At 38.1% G+C, this 20,133-nt stretch overlaps 1 protein-coding gene across 1 annotated transcript in view; it reads left to right on the plus strand.

The window, feature by feature from the left end:
• The first annotated feature begins 1,382 nt into the window (after positions 1-1,382).
• ttc27 (tetratricopeptide repeat domain 27) overlaps positions 1,383-20,133 on the plus strand; it is a 130,204-nt gene continuing 111,453 nt past the window's right edge. Inside the window, exons 1-4 of the mRNA XM_034003595.3 lie at positions 1,383-1,728; positions 3,460-3,637; positions 6,318-6,447; positions 7,180-7,320. Of these exons, the coding sequence (XP_033859486.3) occupies positions 1,638-1,728; positions 3,460-3,637; positions 6,318-6,447; positions 7,180-7,320 (540 nt within the window). The 5' untranslated portion in view covers positions 1,383-1,637. The remainder of the gene's footprint in view (positions 1,729-3,459; positions 3,638-6,317; positions 6,448-7,179; positions 7,321-20,133) is intronic.

The raw sequence follows: 20,133 nt of genomic DNA on the forward strand, positions 1-20,133 counted from the left end.
TTAGTGAGGTTAGTATTTTGTAAGGTGTCAGTCATGTAACATGACTGTGCCGACTCCTGCATATAAAAGTGTTATTTAAGTTGAATTACTGTTACTACTGTGTCTGGTGCTCCCCAAGCAAGTTTTTTTTTTGATATTACAAAAAAACATGTGATTCAAGAATCATTCTTTTTTATATGGGTGGCAACTACAGATATGGAAAAGGCTTTGCAGCACCCCACAGAATTAACCAGTTTTTCTTCATAAAGTCAAAGGAAACCTGCTGAATAATGTTACGTTAAAATATTTAATGAAATACCGCTTGATAGGTTTCCATATATTTAACGTAAAACTAGATTTTAAAAAAAATGGAATAATGTAATATTTCGAAATCTAACATGATATACTTGCGGTAGACTTGCAATATAATTGTATAGTTTCTTTGATTAAATGGTGTTAAATAAAATATCTACTATGTTCACGTAGTTTCTTTATTTTTAATTATGTCTCAATCCTAAAATTCTAGGTGATGCAAAACTTTGGTCCATAGCTGTAGATTTGATTGACATATGTGTCATTACATTTTAATTAAGTGCTTCTTCTCCCGGTAGAGATATGTTCTGAGTTGACTACGTAAATACCACCGTTCTGAAAGTAGTTCCTATTATTATTATTTATTTCTTAGCAGATGCCCTTATCCAGGGCGACTTATAATTGTTATAAGATATCACATTATTTTTTACATACCATTATTATTATTTTTTTTCACACATTATTGTACATACAATTACTCATTTATACAATTGGGTTTTTACTGGAGCAATCTAGGTAAAGTACCTTGTTCAAAGGTACAGCAGCAGTGTCCCCTACCTAGGAATGAACCCACGCCCCTCCGGTCAAGAGTCCAGGGTCCTAACCACTATTCCACACTGTGGCCGGTACATCATTTCTTATGTATTTGTGCGCATCGTTTATCGTACAGGATACATTTTTTATGCACCCCTATCGAACGTTTTTTTTTTTCGTTCGCATGAACCGAATTTCGCCTGTTTCCATCAGTTGTCAATTATAATTTTATTTTTTTATAAGCATTACTTTTAGTAAATAAAAAAGTTTGATGGAAACATAATTCCGACCTGTCGCACTTGGTCAGAGCCCTCGACTTCGACCAGAAATGATATCAGTCTGAGAACCATTGCCTTTTTATAATAGATTCTCTCATATTATTACCGGACCGATTTTCATTTATTTTAGAAACTACCAATAAATATAGTGGTGCTTATATGCGTACAATGTAACTTTGCATTAGACATTTTTCTGGTCTTCTATTATTTTATTGTATTTATTGTATGTATGTATTTATTTTGCAATTTTGTATAAGAGACTGCAAACAAATACACGGAAGCCGTTACTGCGCGCACGCCACGATAGGACGCGCTCCTGTACACTTCCCAGAATGCCACACAGGACTGTCATGGCTGCTTACTGATGCTATTTGTAGCACATGGGCTGAAAATAAACACCTCACATACAAACTGTAGTAGAGAGCGACAGGAAACCTCGAATTAACCATAACAATAATAATTAGAAAAGTAGTAGCTCTTAGATTAAAACGTCTCTCTCAGTCACCGAATAACAGATTCAAGAGCTGAAGAGAAATGGTGCGGGATGTGGAGCTAGCTGTACTGAGAGGATTTCTCACAGCGAGTGAAACTACGGAATGCAAACAGAATGTATTTACTGCTGCAGGTTGGTAACAGCGCATTTTAGAAACTATCAAATACGGATGAATGTGGCTGGAAGGTGCTATGTTGTTGTTTTTTTTTAAATAAATAAATACATAATAATAATGACGAAACAAAGACGGGTGAAATTAACTTGCATATATGTATAAGCTAACATGTAACGCTTATGTTGTGGTATTGCTACTGTCTTGTCATGTCAGTTCCAGTTCATCTATTCTAGCCACTGCGCTGTACCATGCAACACAGTTTACATGTTGTGTTAATGGTGAAACAGAATCATTTTCCTTCACTTGCTTTGACGGGTAGCTAACGATGCTGTCACTGGAACATTAGACGAAAGGCAGCACATGCTGTTCGATGCTAGTAATACTGAAATGTGTCGAAATCAAAGATTTCAGAATATTATACAAATGCTAATTAAGTACTATAAAGTAATATGCTAAGGACAAATTGTTCAGAAGTATCACTGAAAGAATAGCAATCGGATCTGTACTATAGAACACACAGTACCGCACAACAATTATGGATAAGGACGGTGGATTTAGAGAGTGGGAATGGAGTTTCTGTATAAATTAGTTGTAGATAACGTTGAATTTACATACATGGAACATAAACTGCTTGCGACGTTTGTTATAACATTACATTTGGCATAACAAGTGCCAAGGGTAATATTCTCCACACCGGGTCTTTGTTAGATATGTACTGTATATTAAGATAATAATCTAGGCTATAAGGTAATCTAAAAGTGAGTCCAATGTTAAATGCTGAAATATTTTAAATGAAATTTAAGGAACAATGCATAATTTAATTGGTTTAATGTGGCATACATTTTTATACCAGGATTTATAGATAATATACAGTTCTACAATTAAATGAAACACCAAATATTGATGGTCCTTGTAGCGGTTTAGTTTTAGATTCAATGTAAAAATTCAGGTCATAACAAGAAATAGCCAAATTAACTATGTGTACAGTACCTCAAAATAAACAAATAAGAATAAAATTGTATTTATGAAATAAGACTGCCCTGAAAAAAACTCTCGCAACAAAATAAAATAAAACCCTTGTACGAACACCACTGGGATTTTCCCAATATGCTTTGCAGGCAAATATTGTATGACAGATCATAATTGCACCTCACAGTCTAAATGTGTTTATTGTGCTTCTGTAACTAGATGCCTTAGAGTGGAAAATGTATCTGGGTGAGTTGTCTTGGCATGGAATGACCACTGCATTAAACTAGAAGATATTTCTTATTTGACACCTTGGAGTCTCTCCTTTCTTTCTTAATATATTTAGAAATATTGTTTTACTACTGTCTCTCAATTAAAGGTGGGTCGCAATTTTTACATTTAACGGTGGGTCGTCAGGTGGAAAAGGTTGAAAACCACTGTTATAGTGTATTGTTGCACTGTATTTAATGGTGAGAGTACCTAGGTGGTGGATAATGAGACGGTGGATGACTTAGCCAGGCCAGGGCTTAGACCAGATTGAATATAACAAAAAATAAAACTGTGGCAGCTAACATGAGCCACAGTTAGGGTACATGGATTTGAAAACTTCTAGCAAAACTGCTTGATGCTCCTGTCTGCACCCTCTATTAAGATTTATCTTGACCTCTGTGTATTAGAAGGTGAAAGCCCTGGCTTTCAGATACAAAGCTATGGTCTAAATCAAGTCGTGCCATATCTTGTAATAAATAAATCACATGTTTCTTTGTCCTGCATTTTTGCAGAAAGCGGTCCTTTGCTGCAGTCTCTGCTGGATGGGAGATTCAAAGACATTTTATTGAATCCAGTCATCCTGGACATCTTGACAGCGGGGAGTGTAGCTGAGGAGAAAATTGACAGCTATCTTGAGAAACAGATTCTAGCGTATCTGAATGCCTCAACGGAGGATGACAAGGCTGAGAGGTACAGTACAACACAGTAAAGTCATCTTTATATCTTAAAAGGGAAAATAAAAAAATAAGTTTCAGTCTGTCACTGGAGCCAGTAAGGCATATGAATACATGGTGACCTGTAATACTGGTCACTTTGGCAATACTGCTGTGTTGAAGGATGGCATGTTTTAAGACAGTTGTTGTGTGACCCTGTGAAATTGCTGCATTGTGATCTTTTTCATGTAACAGTAATTCTGTGAAGACACATGGGGCCAGGTCTGTACATCAAAGCGCACGGCACATAGTTGAGCCAAGGTGCTCTATTCAATCCGGCCATCTGTGTGAGAAAGCAGGAGGAGAATGTGGCGGATTAATGCAGTGCATTTTCAATCAGCTGTGTGAGAAAGCTGGAGGAGAAGACTGAGGATTAATGCAGTGCATTTTAAATCAGCTGTGTGAGAAGGCTGCATATTAATGCAGTGCATTTTCAATCAGCTGTGTGAGAAAGCAGGAGGAGAAGACTGCAGATTAATGCAGTGCATTTTAATCAGCTTTGTGAGAAAGCAGGAGGAGAAGGCTGCAGATTAATGCAGTGCATTTTCAATCAGCTGTGTGAGAAAGCAGGAGGAGAAGGCTGCAGATTAATGCTGTGCATTTTCAATCAGCTGTGTGAGAAAGCAGGAGGAGAAGGCTGCAGATTAATACTGTGCATTTTCAAGCAGTTTACAGGCAAGCCAGCAGGCGCCCAGCCAGATTACAGGGGTCGCTGGTGCGCGGTGAGCCGAGGACACCCTGGCCGACCTAACCCTCCCTCCCCCCGGGCGGCGCTCAGCCAATTGTGCGCCGCCCCCTGGGAGCTCCCATCCTCGGTGGCAATGGAATATCCTGGACTCGAACTGGCGACGTCCAGACTGTAGGGCGCATCCTGCACTCTACGTGAGTGCTTTTACTGGATCAGATGGGCCCGACAGTGACACCTTTTTTTTTTTTTTTTTTTTTTTAAGTAAGCGGAAAAATATTACAAATTTAGTTTAAGGGAGTGCGAGTTTGAGTGGAGAAAGGCGAGCACACAATGTGCGCTGAAGCATTTGGTCGAGACCTGAAGATCTTCTGTGATTTTTTGGGAGCTGACAGGAACATTCTCATGTCAGCATTAGCTATTTCTTTGTACAGCTAATCAAGTCTCTTACCACATTTGAAGTGAAATAGAAATCTTAAGCCTAGCCTGTAACCTTTGTCTTTTGTTAATTATAAATGTATAATTATTTGGTTCCGGAAGGTTTGGAATTTCTGTAAAGTTTGGAGTCTATGTATCTTTTTCAACATAATCATGATCGTGTTAAGATTTTATTTAACATATCCTTAATCATAAATCAGTGCTGAACAGTCCAGGGATGCCAGAAAATAAGAATCCTACTGCTTTGCAGTTTAATCAATTCCAGGTTTTAATATATGCTTGATTATCCCCAGTGTATTAGTTCAGGTGTGTCTTAATAAACTTATAGCAAAAACAGGGAATCTTTTTTTTTTTTTTACATTTACAATTTGGTAAGCCCAATTATTGTTTATTTCAACCCGGCCCACCGCTGCCACCCCGCGCTGACTCGGGAGGGACGAAGATGGACACCCGCGTCCTTCGAAACATGTGCCGTCAGCTGTCCGCTTCTTTTCACTCTGCAGGGCCGCCATACAGTCACCACAGAGCTACAGCGTCGGAGGACCACACAGCTCTGGGCAACTTACAGGCAGGTGCACAGGCGCCCGGACAGTCTACAGGGGTCGCTGGTGTGCGGTGAGGACATCCTGGCCGACCTAAGCCCTCCCACCCGGGCGTCGCTCAGCCAATTGTGCTCCGCCTCCTGGGAACTCCCGCCCCCGGTCGACAGTGGAATAGCCTGGTCTCGAACCGGTGATCTCCAGGCTATAGGCGCATCCTGCACTCCACGTGGAGTGCTTTTAACCGGTTGTGCCACTCGGGAGCCCCAAAACCAGGGAATCTTATTTCCATCCCTGCAGTTATGTTTGTTTAATACGCCTGCCTGTGAAAAGCTCATGTAAATATCACAAATCTGCAGTTTCATCCAAAGGGAGTCTAGCCGCAAGCACGTTCAATATTTTGGTTGGTTCGTCTGTCCATTATTCTGTGAATGACTAATATTTATTACTGATTGCAAACAGCAAGAAAAAAAATACAATAAAAAATATATTATTTATTTATTAGTGTTTGAGTGGGATATGAACCAAGGATTAAAAAAAGGTGAGAACTCTACTCGCTTAGCCCAACCACAGCGATTAAACAGTCAGCAGGTATTCTCACAGCCAACACAGTTCGTGTTGTGCCTGACAAGTTGTATGCACGTTTTGCTGCCAGACATTCATTTTGAGGTACACACCCTATATACCGTACCGGGAGTACAACAATACCTGAGGAGTGTCTGTGTGGTATGGAGCTACGGTGTGCTGCCTATGACAAGAAACACAAATAAATGAGCAAAACTGATTAAAAAGAAATTTGAAACAAAACGTGGCCGGCAGGAACAGAAACTAATGGATTTTGTTGTAAAACTCAACCTATTCAGTAACACTGTGGGCAAGGGGTGTCCAGTCATGGTCCTTTATGGCCATGGTCAGACGAAGTTAGTTGTAGCACCCACTGCTCCTGTATCCAGGGTTAAAAATGGTTAATGGATTTTCTTCCTCTTTCCTTGCAGGGAGATGGTGTTGTCTCTGCTCGGTGTGGCCTGTTTGCAGCTGTTTGCTCAGAGTAACTGGACTGGGCCTCCTGTTCAAATCCAGCCACAGGACTTCCTCCCTGCCACTCTCTTCCAGCAATTTGCAGAGGTATGTCGCTGTCTGGCATTGGTGATGCTGCCCATGGTAGATAGACTACACTGCAGTACTCTGCCTTGCTTCTGCACAGGTGTGCCCTAAAACCCCTTCATGTGTGTCATTCATTCAGACATCATTGAATTGTTTTCACCAAGTTGCGTGTTGATCATAATATCAGCTTTCCTAACTTGTTAAAACACTGCTGCCACTGTAAATGACTGCATTTTCCAACAAGAATTGATTTCTGCAAACCCCCAGTGATTGAATTATATTAGCATCTGTTATTGTGATATTTGTTACATGCAATAATATGAAACTGTTAATAATTATATACAGTAATAATAATTATATACAGTGCAACGGAAACAATAACAGAAATCACAGGTTTTTCCATATGTGTGTTTTTCCGTGTGTGTTCTCCGAGCATTTTTATCAGCATCAGTCACTGGAGAATCTGTCTCAATGCTTCATGTGCACATACTTTCTGGTACAATTATTTCCTGCAATTCTAAAAAAACGATTAGAAAGGCACCAGCTTCTACTGTATTTTCATTTCCCCCCCTCCATGCCCCTGCTATTTATAGAGCACAGTGCTCCCTTGTTATTTTACGACTGAATAATTCACAAATTTTGTTTAGGCCACATTGACAGTAAACTGTACATGTACTATGTTACAGTGTAAAGAGTCTTCACAAATACATGTCCCTCAGTATTTCACCTTTTTTCTTTTTCTTTTCCCCTCAGCCTCAAGCAGCAACAGCCGCCATCTTGAGCAGTCTGGTCCTTGATGGAGAGTCAATTTACAGCCTGGTCTCAAACCCTGTTTTACTGCTGTTAGCCAGAGTGATCCTTGTGAACTGCAGCTCTAAACTGGAGAGCTTTCAGGTGGGTAAAAAGTTCAGTCGATAACAGTTCTTTCTACTGTCAATCCAAGTTATTAAACATGATTAATCTGTGCACATATTTAATAAAGGTAACGATCTTATAGCGGCTGTCTTGCATAATAATATTTAAAAAAATCAATAGAATCTAAAAAAAAAAATAAGCCCAATCGTAATTTGGTCTTTTTAAAATTGTTTTTTTATTATTTTTATTTTATTAAATGTAACAAATGTTACCTTTCTGTCCTATTACCCTAATAAAACAGATTTAGGGACATGATAACTCACAAACACCAAGGGCCAGAGCAGCACAGTTAGGTATACTGTTTAACCATTCTGGGGTAACCCCTAAACAGCAACATTATTAGCAATTCACAAACACAGAAACAAAAAACACTCCAAGGTTTACAACTAAATCAACAGTTTATTATGTTGGTTATGATTTCTACACAACTTTAACCCCTTTTTATATGAGCTTAAAACCACAGTGTCCTACCACTTCCAGAGAGAGAGAGAGCATGCATCAAATCAGCACTTCCCTAAATAGCAGCACACATTTCTCTCTCTACTCAGAATGCACTTTTAATACACGCTTAAATTGTAAAAAAATTAATCTGCGATCAACTCTTTAGTTGATTAATCGGTCCGATTAATCTGTTAATCGGTACAGCCCTAATATATATATATATATATATATATATATATATATACTCTTTGAGCTAAAAAAAAAAAAAAAAAAAAATATATATATATATATATATATATAATATAAAAAATCAGACTTGTAGTCAAGTCTTCAAACCTCGAGTCTGACTCTGCGTTCCAAGTGTCGAGTGCGAGTCATCAGTGTCTGAGACAGTCACTGTCATTCGAGACCGAGTCACTGTCATTCGAGACCGAGTCACGAGTCCTTGACTTCGAGTACCGAGTCCGAGTCTGAGTAGTGGGGGAACAGTTTACCTAATGGACGTTGTCTGATAGCCCTACACAAATAATACAAATAATAATAATTATTATTATTATTATTATTTATTTCTTATCAGACATTCCTTATCCAGGGCGACTTACAATTGTTACAAGATACCACATTATTTTTACATACAATTACATTTTTTTTTTTTTACACATTATTTTTATATACAATTACACATTTATACAGTTGGGTTTTTACTGGAGCAATCTAGGTAAAGTACCTTGCTCAAGAATACAGCAGCAGTGTCCCCCACCTGGGATTGAACCCACGACCCTCCGGTCAAGAGTCCAGAGCCCTAACCACTACTCCACACTGCTGCCCTAAAAAAATAATAAAATAAAATAAAAGTTATTCTTTTGATTTATTTTTTCTAGCTAGATTTATCTATTTGCATGCCTTTTTCAACGTGTGTGTCACTATGTTCTTTTGGAATTGGAACACTGTTTGAATGTACCTGAAGTTTATAGATAAGCTTCAAGTTCAAGTTTGTGGACGTTGTTTTTCACTTTGATAGAAGCCGTGATCTGGACTATAGTATCTACTTTGACTTCAATTGCGGTAAAATTCTCCAATCTAATTTAGACATTGCTGGAACTGTGTATATACTGTGTTCTTAAATAGTAAATGTAATATTATTTGTATTATTTGTTTTGCAAAACAGAAATGTTATGTTTCACTTTCATTTCATTTGCACTGTTATTAAGTCGGTAATACAATGACGCATTTACAAGATTGTGCTTCAGTTCATTTGATTTCAGATAATGTATTTTTTAAAATCTTTTCTCTTTTACACAAAAACATATTATATTTATGCGTTTCCCCTTTGTGTAGGTTCATAATGGAGTAAAAGATGAAGTTCACAGAGACAGATTTCTAGGTTGACGCTGCTTTATAATACTGTATAGTACAGCCAGTACAGTCTAGAGCTGGGGAAAGGCATGTACTCTCTCTCTGTTTTTGTTGCTCTATATTTCTTTGTATTATCTTGTATTGTATTAGAATTTTTTTGAGTTTTTCCCTCATCCATAATACATTATTTTCATTTTAGTAAATGGAGTGGTATTAAGTTATTCTGTCATTCTTTTTTTGCTATCAGTCACCCTTCTGTCATATCAGTCTGATATATCTGCCTGTTTGACGGTAGGCAAGTTATGATTTGAGACTTTAGTGGCTAGTTTTACACTGATTTTGACAGGTGAATTCATTGACGTTGCTTGCAAACAGTGATGGCGTGTACTAGGAACGAGTGGAGATTAGAAGCAAAGCACAGAATATTTAATCACACAGCGACTTTCTGATATGAATTAAGAACTTCTAAAAGAATGATTAGAACTTTAAAAAACAAACAGAAACGGAACCGGCTCTTAAATGATGTCATTAGGTTCTGCAGAGTGCTTTCCATTCAAAGGGAATTGTCGGCTTTTAACTGGCCAATTATCATCATGTATGTTTTGCCTTATTTCAATTTAAAACTTTTAAACATCATCATCAATAGATTGAAGAATTGTAACGAGGAATTTTTTTTAAAACCCTACCTGAAGACGTTACACACTATTGTTATGCTTATGTGTTTATAATGTGGATCTGCATCGGCCACGCGAAACCCACCTGTCTACAAATTAAAAGGTGACGATGTATTTTTTTGATTGAAAGCACTTTGGAGATTATACACACAGCACAACTTAATTGTGTGATTTAAAAGTTTAACCGGCTTTCAATTGAAATGTGTCGGTTCAGTGAGACCTTAAAGGAAAATTATTCAGAATCGCTGTATTTGTCCCATCCCATATACTGTGTATATGTATGTATATATATATATATATATATATATATATGTATATATATATATATATATATATATATATATATATATATATATATATATATATATATATATATAAAAAACATATATAGACAATCACCTCAAATTATTTGCACCCTTGATAAAGATGAGCAAAAGGCTGTATAAAATAAACAACACAGGTAATGAGCTATATTTTATGCTCAAATATATGGGAAAACCATATTCTTTTATTCTAATACAATTGCTCAGATATTTTTAAGATATTAACAAGTAACATTTTTTCTCAAAAATAGGTGTCAGAATTATTGGCACCCCTATAGGTTCTTATAAATAAAATCAAACAAAATTAAATCTGCATTAACATTCTACTTCTTTAAATTCATCTCAGGGCTTCCTGTTTCACTGGGGTATAAAAATTAGGTAACACACATATGAAATACATTTGTCATCCATCACTATGGGGAAAGGCAAAGAACTCACAAATGAAAATAGACAAATGGTTGTTGACCTTCATAAATCAGGCAATGGGTACAAAACAATAGCTAAAAAACTAAATATACCACTTACCACTATTTGGGCAATAATTAAGTTCAAAACCACTGGAACAGTGGTAAACTTGCCTGGTAGAGGACGCAAGTGTATCTTGCCCCCACGCACAGTGAGGCAGATGGTTCGGGAGGCAAAGGGAAATCCAAGGGCCACAGTTGGAGAATTACAGAACTTGGTTGCATCTTGGGGTCACCAAGTCTCCAAATCTACAATTAGACGCCACCTCCATGCCAATAGGCTATTTGGAAGGGTTGCCAGAAAAAAAGCCTTTATTGAGAGCAACCAACAAACGTAAGCGCCTGGAGTTTGCTAAACAGCATTGGCACTTCGATTGGCACTGGGTGCTATGGTCAGATGAGACGGAAATAGAGCTCTTTGGCCACGCACACCAGCGGTGGGTTCAGCGTCGAAAGAATGATGCGTGTGCAGAAAAGAACCTCATACCTACTGTAAAATATGGTGGTGGATCTTTGAAGTATGGGGCTGTTTTGCTTCCACTGGTCCTGGGGCCCTTGTTAAGGTCAACGGCATCATGAACTCTACCCAGTACCAGGACATTTTAGCCAAAAACCTGGTTGCCTTTGCCAGGAGGCTGAAACTTGGCCACAAGTGGATCTTCCAGCAAGACAATGACCCCAAGCACACATCAAAATCCACAAAGAAATGGTTAATTGACCACAAAATCAACATTTTGCAATGGCCATCTCAGTCTCCAGACTTGAACCCCATTGAAAACCTGTGGTTTCATTTGAAGAGTGCAGTCCATAAGCGCAGACTGAAGGATATCAAGGATCTGGAAAGATTCTGTATAGTGGAATGGTCTAAGATCCCTCCCAGTGTGTTTTCCAATCTCATTAAACATTATAGAAAAAGACTCAGTGCCGTTATCCTTTCAAGGGGAGGGTGCACAAAGTACTGAAAACAAGGGTGCCAATAATTGTGACACTTCATTTTTTTTTTTTTGGAAATAAATTTATAATTTGAGAAATGTGTAATTTTGGTTGATTCCATTGAATCATTAATAAAGTCAAATATATTCCACATGTTGGAAAATTACACTATAGCTCAGTACTGGTGTTATTTATTTTATACAGCCTTTTTTGCTCATCTTTATCAAGGGTGCCAATAATTTTGGAGGTGACTGTATATATATATGAAGTACTGAAATTGAGCCAACTTTAATTATCCTTGGAAAAGAACCAGTGACACAATTTAATACGCATGTTACTGAACCAAGAGCAGGGATTGTTAGTACTGGTAGTGGGTGGGTTTTCAGATGCTGCAATGTTCCTCTATCCCCCACTAGGTGTCGCTGTTGGACCCCGACCCCCTACTACTGCAGGTGCTGAATTCTCTATTTTGATTGGCTTGTCTGCTCGCCATGTTTTCAGGAATGCCTGGGATTCATAATGGTGGAGACCTCAATTCTGTAATTGCCACCTTTATTATTCCCAGGTTATCAAATGCAGTTGATAGCTTTTAAAATGGTTTGTGGTGGACATACAAGCCAATTAAAATCTGTAAACTCACCAGTTGCCTTTGAGCAGCAAGGTGTAGTTGTGGGAAGGGTTGGGCTGACAAACATCTTAGGTGATTACTTTAGTCTTGTAAAGGTGCATTTAACTAAAACATTTGTCTATTGATTTAGCTTCCTATAGTTTGAACTATAGGCATTTATCAGTTATGGCAAATGCGCAAAGAAGCACAATCTTGAGACCATGTGCAGGGATGGAAATACGATTGCATAGCAGTTTCACCTGTTTCAGGTTTTACTACGATCTGGATTAGCCACAGTGTATAGGTAACAAGTTCAGGTGTTTTATCAGTGCTTGAAGTAGCGACAGTTTTAGTCGCCATGGCGACCATTTTTTTCTTTTGGCGACCTAAATATTTTTTTAGTCCCCTACAGGCGACCACTTTGTGCTGTATTTTTTATTATTATTTTTATTATTATTAAAATACTTTTGGACCCATGGTAAAAATGTTTTTTTTAGTGCCTACGTTGCAGGCGCATCTGTCCATACAGATCGTTATGTTACTGTATGCGGAATCTCTAGACACATAAAAAAAAAAAGACAGGAAAATGCATTATGTAAACAGGTGAGCTTCACAGACTACTGTACAATCAGAAAAGTTTGTTTTACTTTCAGCATGTTTTTGTCCCGGCATTACAGGACAGCACAAATAAAATTGTTTCTTGTTTTTTATTTACATATTATTTCTGATACAGCATGTTGTGCATTGAGAGCTTTCCTGGCTTTTTGGAGCGCATGCTGTCGTACGTTTTACACGAGTTGCATTGGTATTACTGTAACTTATACTGTAATTACAACTATGTTTACCACGAACATGTTCGCTGCAGATGGTTCTTGAGCTGCATCTTGGCAGCTGTCAATTTACAGAAGTCAGACACTTTTCTCGTCTGTCTAGGCTTAAAGTTTTTAAACGCTGCTTTGGCAATTAAAAAAATGACAGCCGCTTGTCTTTCATACAGTCGTGGTAGTGGCGTCCCACAACCAGTGGCGACTCATGGCTTGAAAAACTGGTGGGGCACAGCCCACCCCCCCACCCCCCCCCCCCCCCAAAAAAAAACTGTGCTCAAACCCGGATGCCCGATTTTAACCATTTTTATGTAAACATTAAGCTAGCTTTCTAACATTACCAGATCTTTCATCACAAACAGTTTTACACCCGATTGTCACAATCTGTAAACAATACTTTACAGGCAAGGGTCTCTTATCGACAGACAGCTGCACCTGCACTAACCTGAGCGTTTGAAATAGAAGAATCGTCACAATCTCGTGCTGTTAATAACATACAGAAGTCAGGTTTGGTTTCTGTTGATGTCTCTGGCGTTGGTGGTTTAGCTTTTTTGTTGTAGAAAAACTCCAAACGTAGCTGTTTTTTTGCCATTTTAACAGGGCTCAAATTCACTCAGTTTTTAGCACATATTTTCGCTGACTGAAAAAGTGAACGTCTCACACGAGAACAAATATAACTGTGAAGGGTCTTGACACGCTTTGGTTATGTTATTAAGTTTTGAAAGTTTGAAATAAACTGCGCACTTACGTATTTTTAAATAATAAACTCTGGCATCAGAGTCACAGTGGTGCAATTGGCAACCTGATTTCTTATTCGTGCACTGACATTTTATTTTCGAAAAATAAAGAACAATCTTTTTTTTTTTAAGAGAAGATCCAATAACCAAATACACTGTTGTGGGAAAAAAAAAAAAAAAAAAAAAAAGATTCAGTTTAGAACACTTCCGATTAAAAACAAAAAAGGAAATACAAAGCAAAGGACTTGAACTTTTAACATGCGCATCAGATTTCAATTTCACATTATGATAATAAATAAAAATAACTAGATATAATTTTATTTGTACGTATGGTTGTTCATTTTTGTTAACTAACAGTTGGTGTTCAAAGCAAACCATTTTATTTAATCTCACAAATCCTGACTAATTTATTACCGTTTGACTGACGCAGGACTGTCTGTGGTACCTAATCTTCTGGAGGTTCGGGGGAGGGGGGACTTGTGCACACAGTTGCATTAACTACATTGTAAAAAATGTACGAACAACTGATCCAACAAAAAACTTTGGTTGATTGACAGCAAATCCAGCTACTCGTTTTTATGGTATCGCACTGCACTGACATTCGCTAGCCTATCGGGCTTTGTTGAGCTGATGGACACGCTGTAGCCTAAACAAATAATCAGAATGAAAACGAAAGGTAACCGAACTCAGGAATTGAAACAGTTTTGACGTTTCTCTCTTAGCAGCGTCCAGAACTGTTTTCATTCTAATTTATTTCTTTAGTTATTCAATTAATAATAGGTTGTACATTTACTACTCCATCTCCAAGACCTGGATGGACTTGGTTACCGTGCCTTGATGAAGCTGGCTGCTCAATCCGTGAAAAATGATAATTCTATTGGTAGGCTGGCCGCTGGAGAGGTCAGCTGGCAGTAAGATATGTCGAGAGGCGAGTGCATTCTACGTAAATACATAGGTTACTATTACATAGTAAATGTTCTCTACCCCATCTATGTGTGTAGTAGTAGCTAGGATACACAGCCTATACAGTAATCATAGCCTATATGTTTCATGCATCTGTGTTTGGGGTTGAGCAAGTACAGCTTGCTTATGTATTCTCATTGGTTGATAGCAACGCGGTAAATAAAAAGTTCGCTCCGTGAGCGAAAAGAAAAATCAGCGCCGGCCGTGCCGCGTCCGCCCCGCGTCCTGTGTTAACACACAGGTAGACTATAATGGGAAGCGAAAAATATAACAATATTGCAATTTCTTTATTTCTTATACAGGTTTCAGTGTGAACGATCCTAACGCAGTGGCTAAACCACTGCCTGGCAGAAATCTGGGGGGGGCACGTGACCAGGTGTGCCCCCCCCCACGCGTCGCCACTGCCCACAACCACACAACTCCTTGTCATTTTGGAAAAATGACTTATACACTGTACGGTAGTTACAATTAATTAAAAGCATGTCAATTACAAAGGGAAACTGTCTGACAGCTGTTTGTTTTCAGCGGCTCCGAGGCTATGTGCTTGCGCACCAACTTACCCAGAGGTCCACGCAAACCTATCAGAAGATTAATAAAATGTCGTCGAACAGACAGCAGACAGTCTTTTGTTTCAAAGGCAAAGAAAGTTCCACCAAAATCTCTAAGCAGCAGCAGCAATACAAACGACGCGAACGAGTCAGAAATTACAGAAGAACACAGTTCAAATTTTGAACCCACGACTTTGGAGTCTTCGTGTTCTGAACGTGTTCAACGAAAAGTTCACATGAGATTTCAGCCGTCATGGTGCCAACAGTTCACAGGGTTTGTACACTAGTCTGGAAGTCTGGAAAAAGTATGAAAAAATGCCAAACTGATTTCCAGGGCTTGAAAATGCTTGAAAAACCATGTCTCCATTATGAAAGTCTTGAAAAAGTCTGGAATTTTACTAGTATCAAGGGAGAAAGAAAATAATTCTGCGTGTTTTTTTTTTTTTTTTTTTTAAATAATAATAATAATAATAATAATAATTGATTTTGAAAGCGGGTCAGCAGCTCTAGCGACAACTGTCTAGGCAATTTGCTAGTAGTAGCAACTATATTGCTTGCGACCAAATCACGCGAGGATTGCCCTGTGTATCAGCCCTGACAAACTCAAGCAATCCTATCCAGTAACACACTGGTATATGTCACATGACCCTGTCTGCTCCAGTGAAACGAAGGGCAAAATCGACACTACGACAGCCAAAATATATCAATTTATATTGAAGGCTATGGTTTTTAAACAAAGTTACAAACTGGAATTACAAGCTACTGTACTCTGCTCACCCAGATTCACATTCTGTGTAGTGCAGATGGCTTCTTTTTCATGAACCCAGGAAAATGGGCTAGTGTACCAAAAAGCTGAAAAAACTTATTTACAAACCCTTTTTAAAAACATTACTACCCCTCTTCCCCCCTCCGATAATGGCGTAATTGAACTAATCCGAACGTTCCAGCCTCAAGTCATATTTGTTGCACAGTCAGAATCTGAGACTACGTAGAGAAGTGCTGTTGGTAAGACTCGTTTCCTCGACCCTGGCACATTTTTACAATTCAGGTTTTTTACAGTTAAGCAACCAACTGCACCAATATGCCAAAAGGAAAGTGCTGAAATCAGTAATGATATGAAGTTATGAAAAAAAATTTAGACAAAAATTTGAAGACAAAAATTTAGAGTGCAGTGGAGTGGAAGAAAGACTTAATCTTTCGAGGTGAGAAAGACCTCACCTAGAATATTGTGTTCAGTTCTGGTCACCTCGTTACAAAAAGGATATTGCTGCTCTAGAAAGAGTGCAAAGAAGAGCAACCAGAATTATCCCGGGTTTAAAAGGCATGTCGTATGCAGACAGGCTAAAAGAATTGAATCTATTCAGTCTTGAACAAAGACGACTACGCGGTGATCTGATTCAAACATTCAAAATCCTAAAAGGTATAGACAATGTCGACCCAGGGGACTTTTTTGACCTGAAAAAAAAAACAAGGATTAGGGGTCACAAATGGAGATTAGATAAAGGGACATTCAGAACAGAAAATAGGAGGGACTTTTGTACACAGAGAATTGTGAGGGTCTGGAACCAACTCCCCAATAATGTTGTTGAAGCTGACACCCTGGGATCCTTCAAGAAGCTGCTTGATGAGATTCTGTGATCAATAAGCTACTAACAACCAAACGAGCAAGATGGGTTGAATGGCCTCCTCTCATTTGTAAACTTTCTTATGTTCTTATGTTCTAATCTGGCTTCATTATGACAGTGAAAAAATGTCATGTTCGGCCTTGTTTACCCACAGTTTCCCAGACTTGCAGATAAAACAACAGCTTTTTTGTTGAATTCAACATTTAGTTTCATCATATCTTTTTGATTCTGGTTACTATGTGTTCAGGTCAGAAATGCCATTCACAATCTTTCCAGGACTCGTTGGTATCAGCAGTAAGATTGGTGCTCACTTGGGAGAGGTTTCACAAGCGACAACGCTCTGAGAAGGATTGCTATTATTATTGTTGTTATGATTATTGTTTTAATAGTGTTTATTATTAGAATTTGTATATATCAGTTAACCTTTTAGCGTTGCTGTGACCGTATGGTTGCAGTTTTGCTTATGAAATAACGAGCATCATTTGTACACATACATTTTCAAATCTTGCATACAGTATTTTCATTTTCTGCTATGTGTGCATGTTAACTGGCAGAAATAATGCAATAACGTATATTGAAAGGCTTTGCTTAGCCACTTTGTGGGCTCTCTTTGGTTACCGTACACATTATAAATATGTGGAAATGAAAAACCATCATGAAAAGAGAAATATATCCAGACCAGTAAAAACAGTACCTCAGTGGTCCAAGGGGCCAGTAGTTAAAAATCTAAACGTAGAGCCCTGCCATATTATTAAGCAATGCATAAGAGGCGTAGTCAAAATTAAATAATAGCAATGCAAACAAATGTTTGAGCCGTCTCTTGAGTTCTTTTAACCTGAAGTATATACATGTTTAATTGTCATGGCACCTGTACTGACCATTAGTCGGACCCTGTACTTTGTGGCCCCAAGTCTCATTTTAAGATACAAAATAAATACATTAAGGGAAATATTGGCAGATACCAGATGGAAAAATAGGTTTAGTCATAGTGCAGAGGTGTTCTGTGCAAGAATTTCCATAGTCTATCTTCTAGTAGATGATCTAGCACACAAAGGAAAATTCTGAGATCCCCTTTATATCCACAGTAAACTAATGCATATAACTTGTCACTGCAAGATTTGAGCAGCAGCATATTTTAAAACAATTCATCCAATTGTACAAATATTGATTTAGCATTCAGGTTTAATATTTCAAGCAAGACAGCAACATGAATCATTTTTATTTCAGACCTTTCACTGCACATTCTCGGCACACACGGTAAAACATTAATAAGTTAAGTTCAGAATTCTAAAGCAATGCAAATTACATAACCCCACATTGTGCTTTATTGGCTTAGTTTACATGCACATGAAAATCGTCATGTCATGAATGGGTGATGTCACGCGAATACATTGTGAAACAGCAAAAGAATGTCCTTTTGGCGGCGTGACTTTAAGGGCAGGGTCAATCACTTTCTCACGATAAAAATAGCTGTAAAAAGCCATGTAAACCTGAGCAGGAATCATCTTTGTGGCTCACAAGATTTCAGCAGTCAAGATCCAGTTCTTTTGACTTAATGTCACGTAATCTCCAGCAGAAAGGCTGTAAAAAAATCCCCCCCCACCAACACACACACACACAAAAATGCACATTTATGGACTACTTCAACACTAGAACTGCCGCGGTTGTACTCATACCTACAACTGCCAACTGTAATTATCACGGTACATTTTAAACATTATCAGTATTAAAATGAAAGACAGAGTATCGGATACAACTCAAAAGTTTTATTCAAGCACCTCATGTCAAACATCTGCACAGCTGAAACGCCTTTCTTTATTTCTTTATTTATTTATTTATTTATTTATTTATTTATTTATTTATTTTAAATGTAGTCATTGGCAATGTTTTTTACCCCCGTTTTTCTCCCCAATTTGGAATCGGCAGTTGTGTTATTATTAATCTCAATTCACCGCTGCAACCCCTCGGTGACTCGGGAAACGGAGGCTGAAACACGCGTCCTCCAAAACATGTTCCTGCCAAACTGGCATTTTTCACACTGCGGATCCACAGTGAAGTCACCAGACCTATAGTGCCGGAGGACAACACAGATTTGAATGGCTCCACTGCAGACCCGCAGGTACCCTATCAGCCACAGGGGCTTGGCCAATTGTGTGCTGCCCCCTGGGAAACCCCGGTCACGGTCGTCAATGATTCGAACCTCCAGAGCGCATCCTACCCTCCACGCAGAGCACCTTTACTGGATGCGCCACTCGGGTGCCCCCTAAACGCCGTATTTAAATGAACCATTAAACAGAAAAGTGGTTATTTTCTAACTTGCCACATATACTTAAAGAAATGAAAAACTATAATAAAACTAGAGTTGCGAGCAACTTTACAGCTTCCAAGCAGTTATCGTGAAATTTAAGCGCATTAGTTATTATAAATGAAGCGTTATCATCACAACTGGCTAACTGTGTCAATTTTGGCCGACATATTGGAATTATTGGATAGTAGGCTATTTAAATTGTATTTGGATGCACACAAAATTCTAAATATTATGCCGTCATATAGACTTTGAAAATAATGCATATAAGGAGCTAACATTGTTCTAAATTCTAGATCACTCTTTGTTTGAGTTTGTGTGCGTGTGTGTGTGTGAGCGTGTGGTGCCCTATTCTTCATTTTGCAATATAAAGTAAAGTCTACAGCATGTATTGGTTTTTGTATATTTTAATGCCACTATCATTTAATTATTAAAGCAATAGAAAGTGATAATAGTGTAACGATTAGCTATCAGGGATGCCTGGCAAATACACAATTCACCATATTTAATTGTGACCAAACCGCTACTAGGACATAACATGTGCACGATTCATGAGTAACACCACTCCAATCCTGTGCTGAGGAATTATAAACAGGACAGAGGAGAGAAGAAGCTGGAACAGAACCCAGAGAGACAGTACAAATTGAGCAGTTATTGTGCTCTGCAGGTAATAGACCTTTTGGAGAGTTGGCTCAAATACAGAACAAATATAATAAATCACATCCAAAGTTATATTATAGCACTCAATAGTTAACCATCTGGCCCAACAAACATTATATCCGGCTGAATCAAAAACATCATATTGCATACTTGATAAACTCTGTGTTTGTAAAAATAATTATATAACGATTTTTAAGCAAACTGTATTCATGTGACTTGTAAAGCTCATGTAATATGTATTTTTTTGTTTGTTTCGATTGTTTTCTGGTTTAGAAAGCATAGTGCAGGTTATTTTTTTATTTTTATTTTTTCGCGTGAATGCAGCTGCAACA

This window comes from Acipenser ruthenus, chromosome 5, assembly GCF_902713425.1.
Source record: "Acipenser ruthenus chromosome 5, fAciRut3.2 maternal haplotype, whole genome shotgun sequence".
Classification (NCBI taxonomy): domain Eukaryota; kingdom Metazoa; phylum Chordata; class Actinopteri; order Acipenseriformes; family Acipenseridae; genus Acipenser; species Acipenser ruthenus.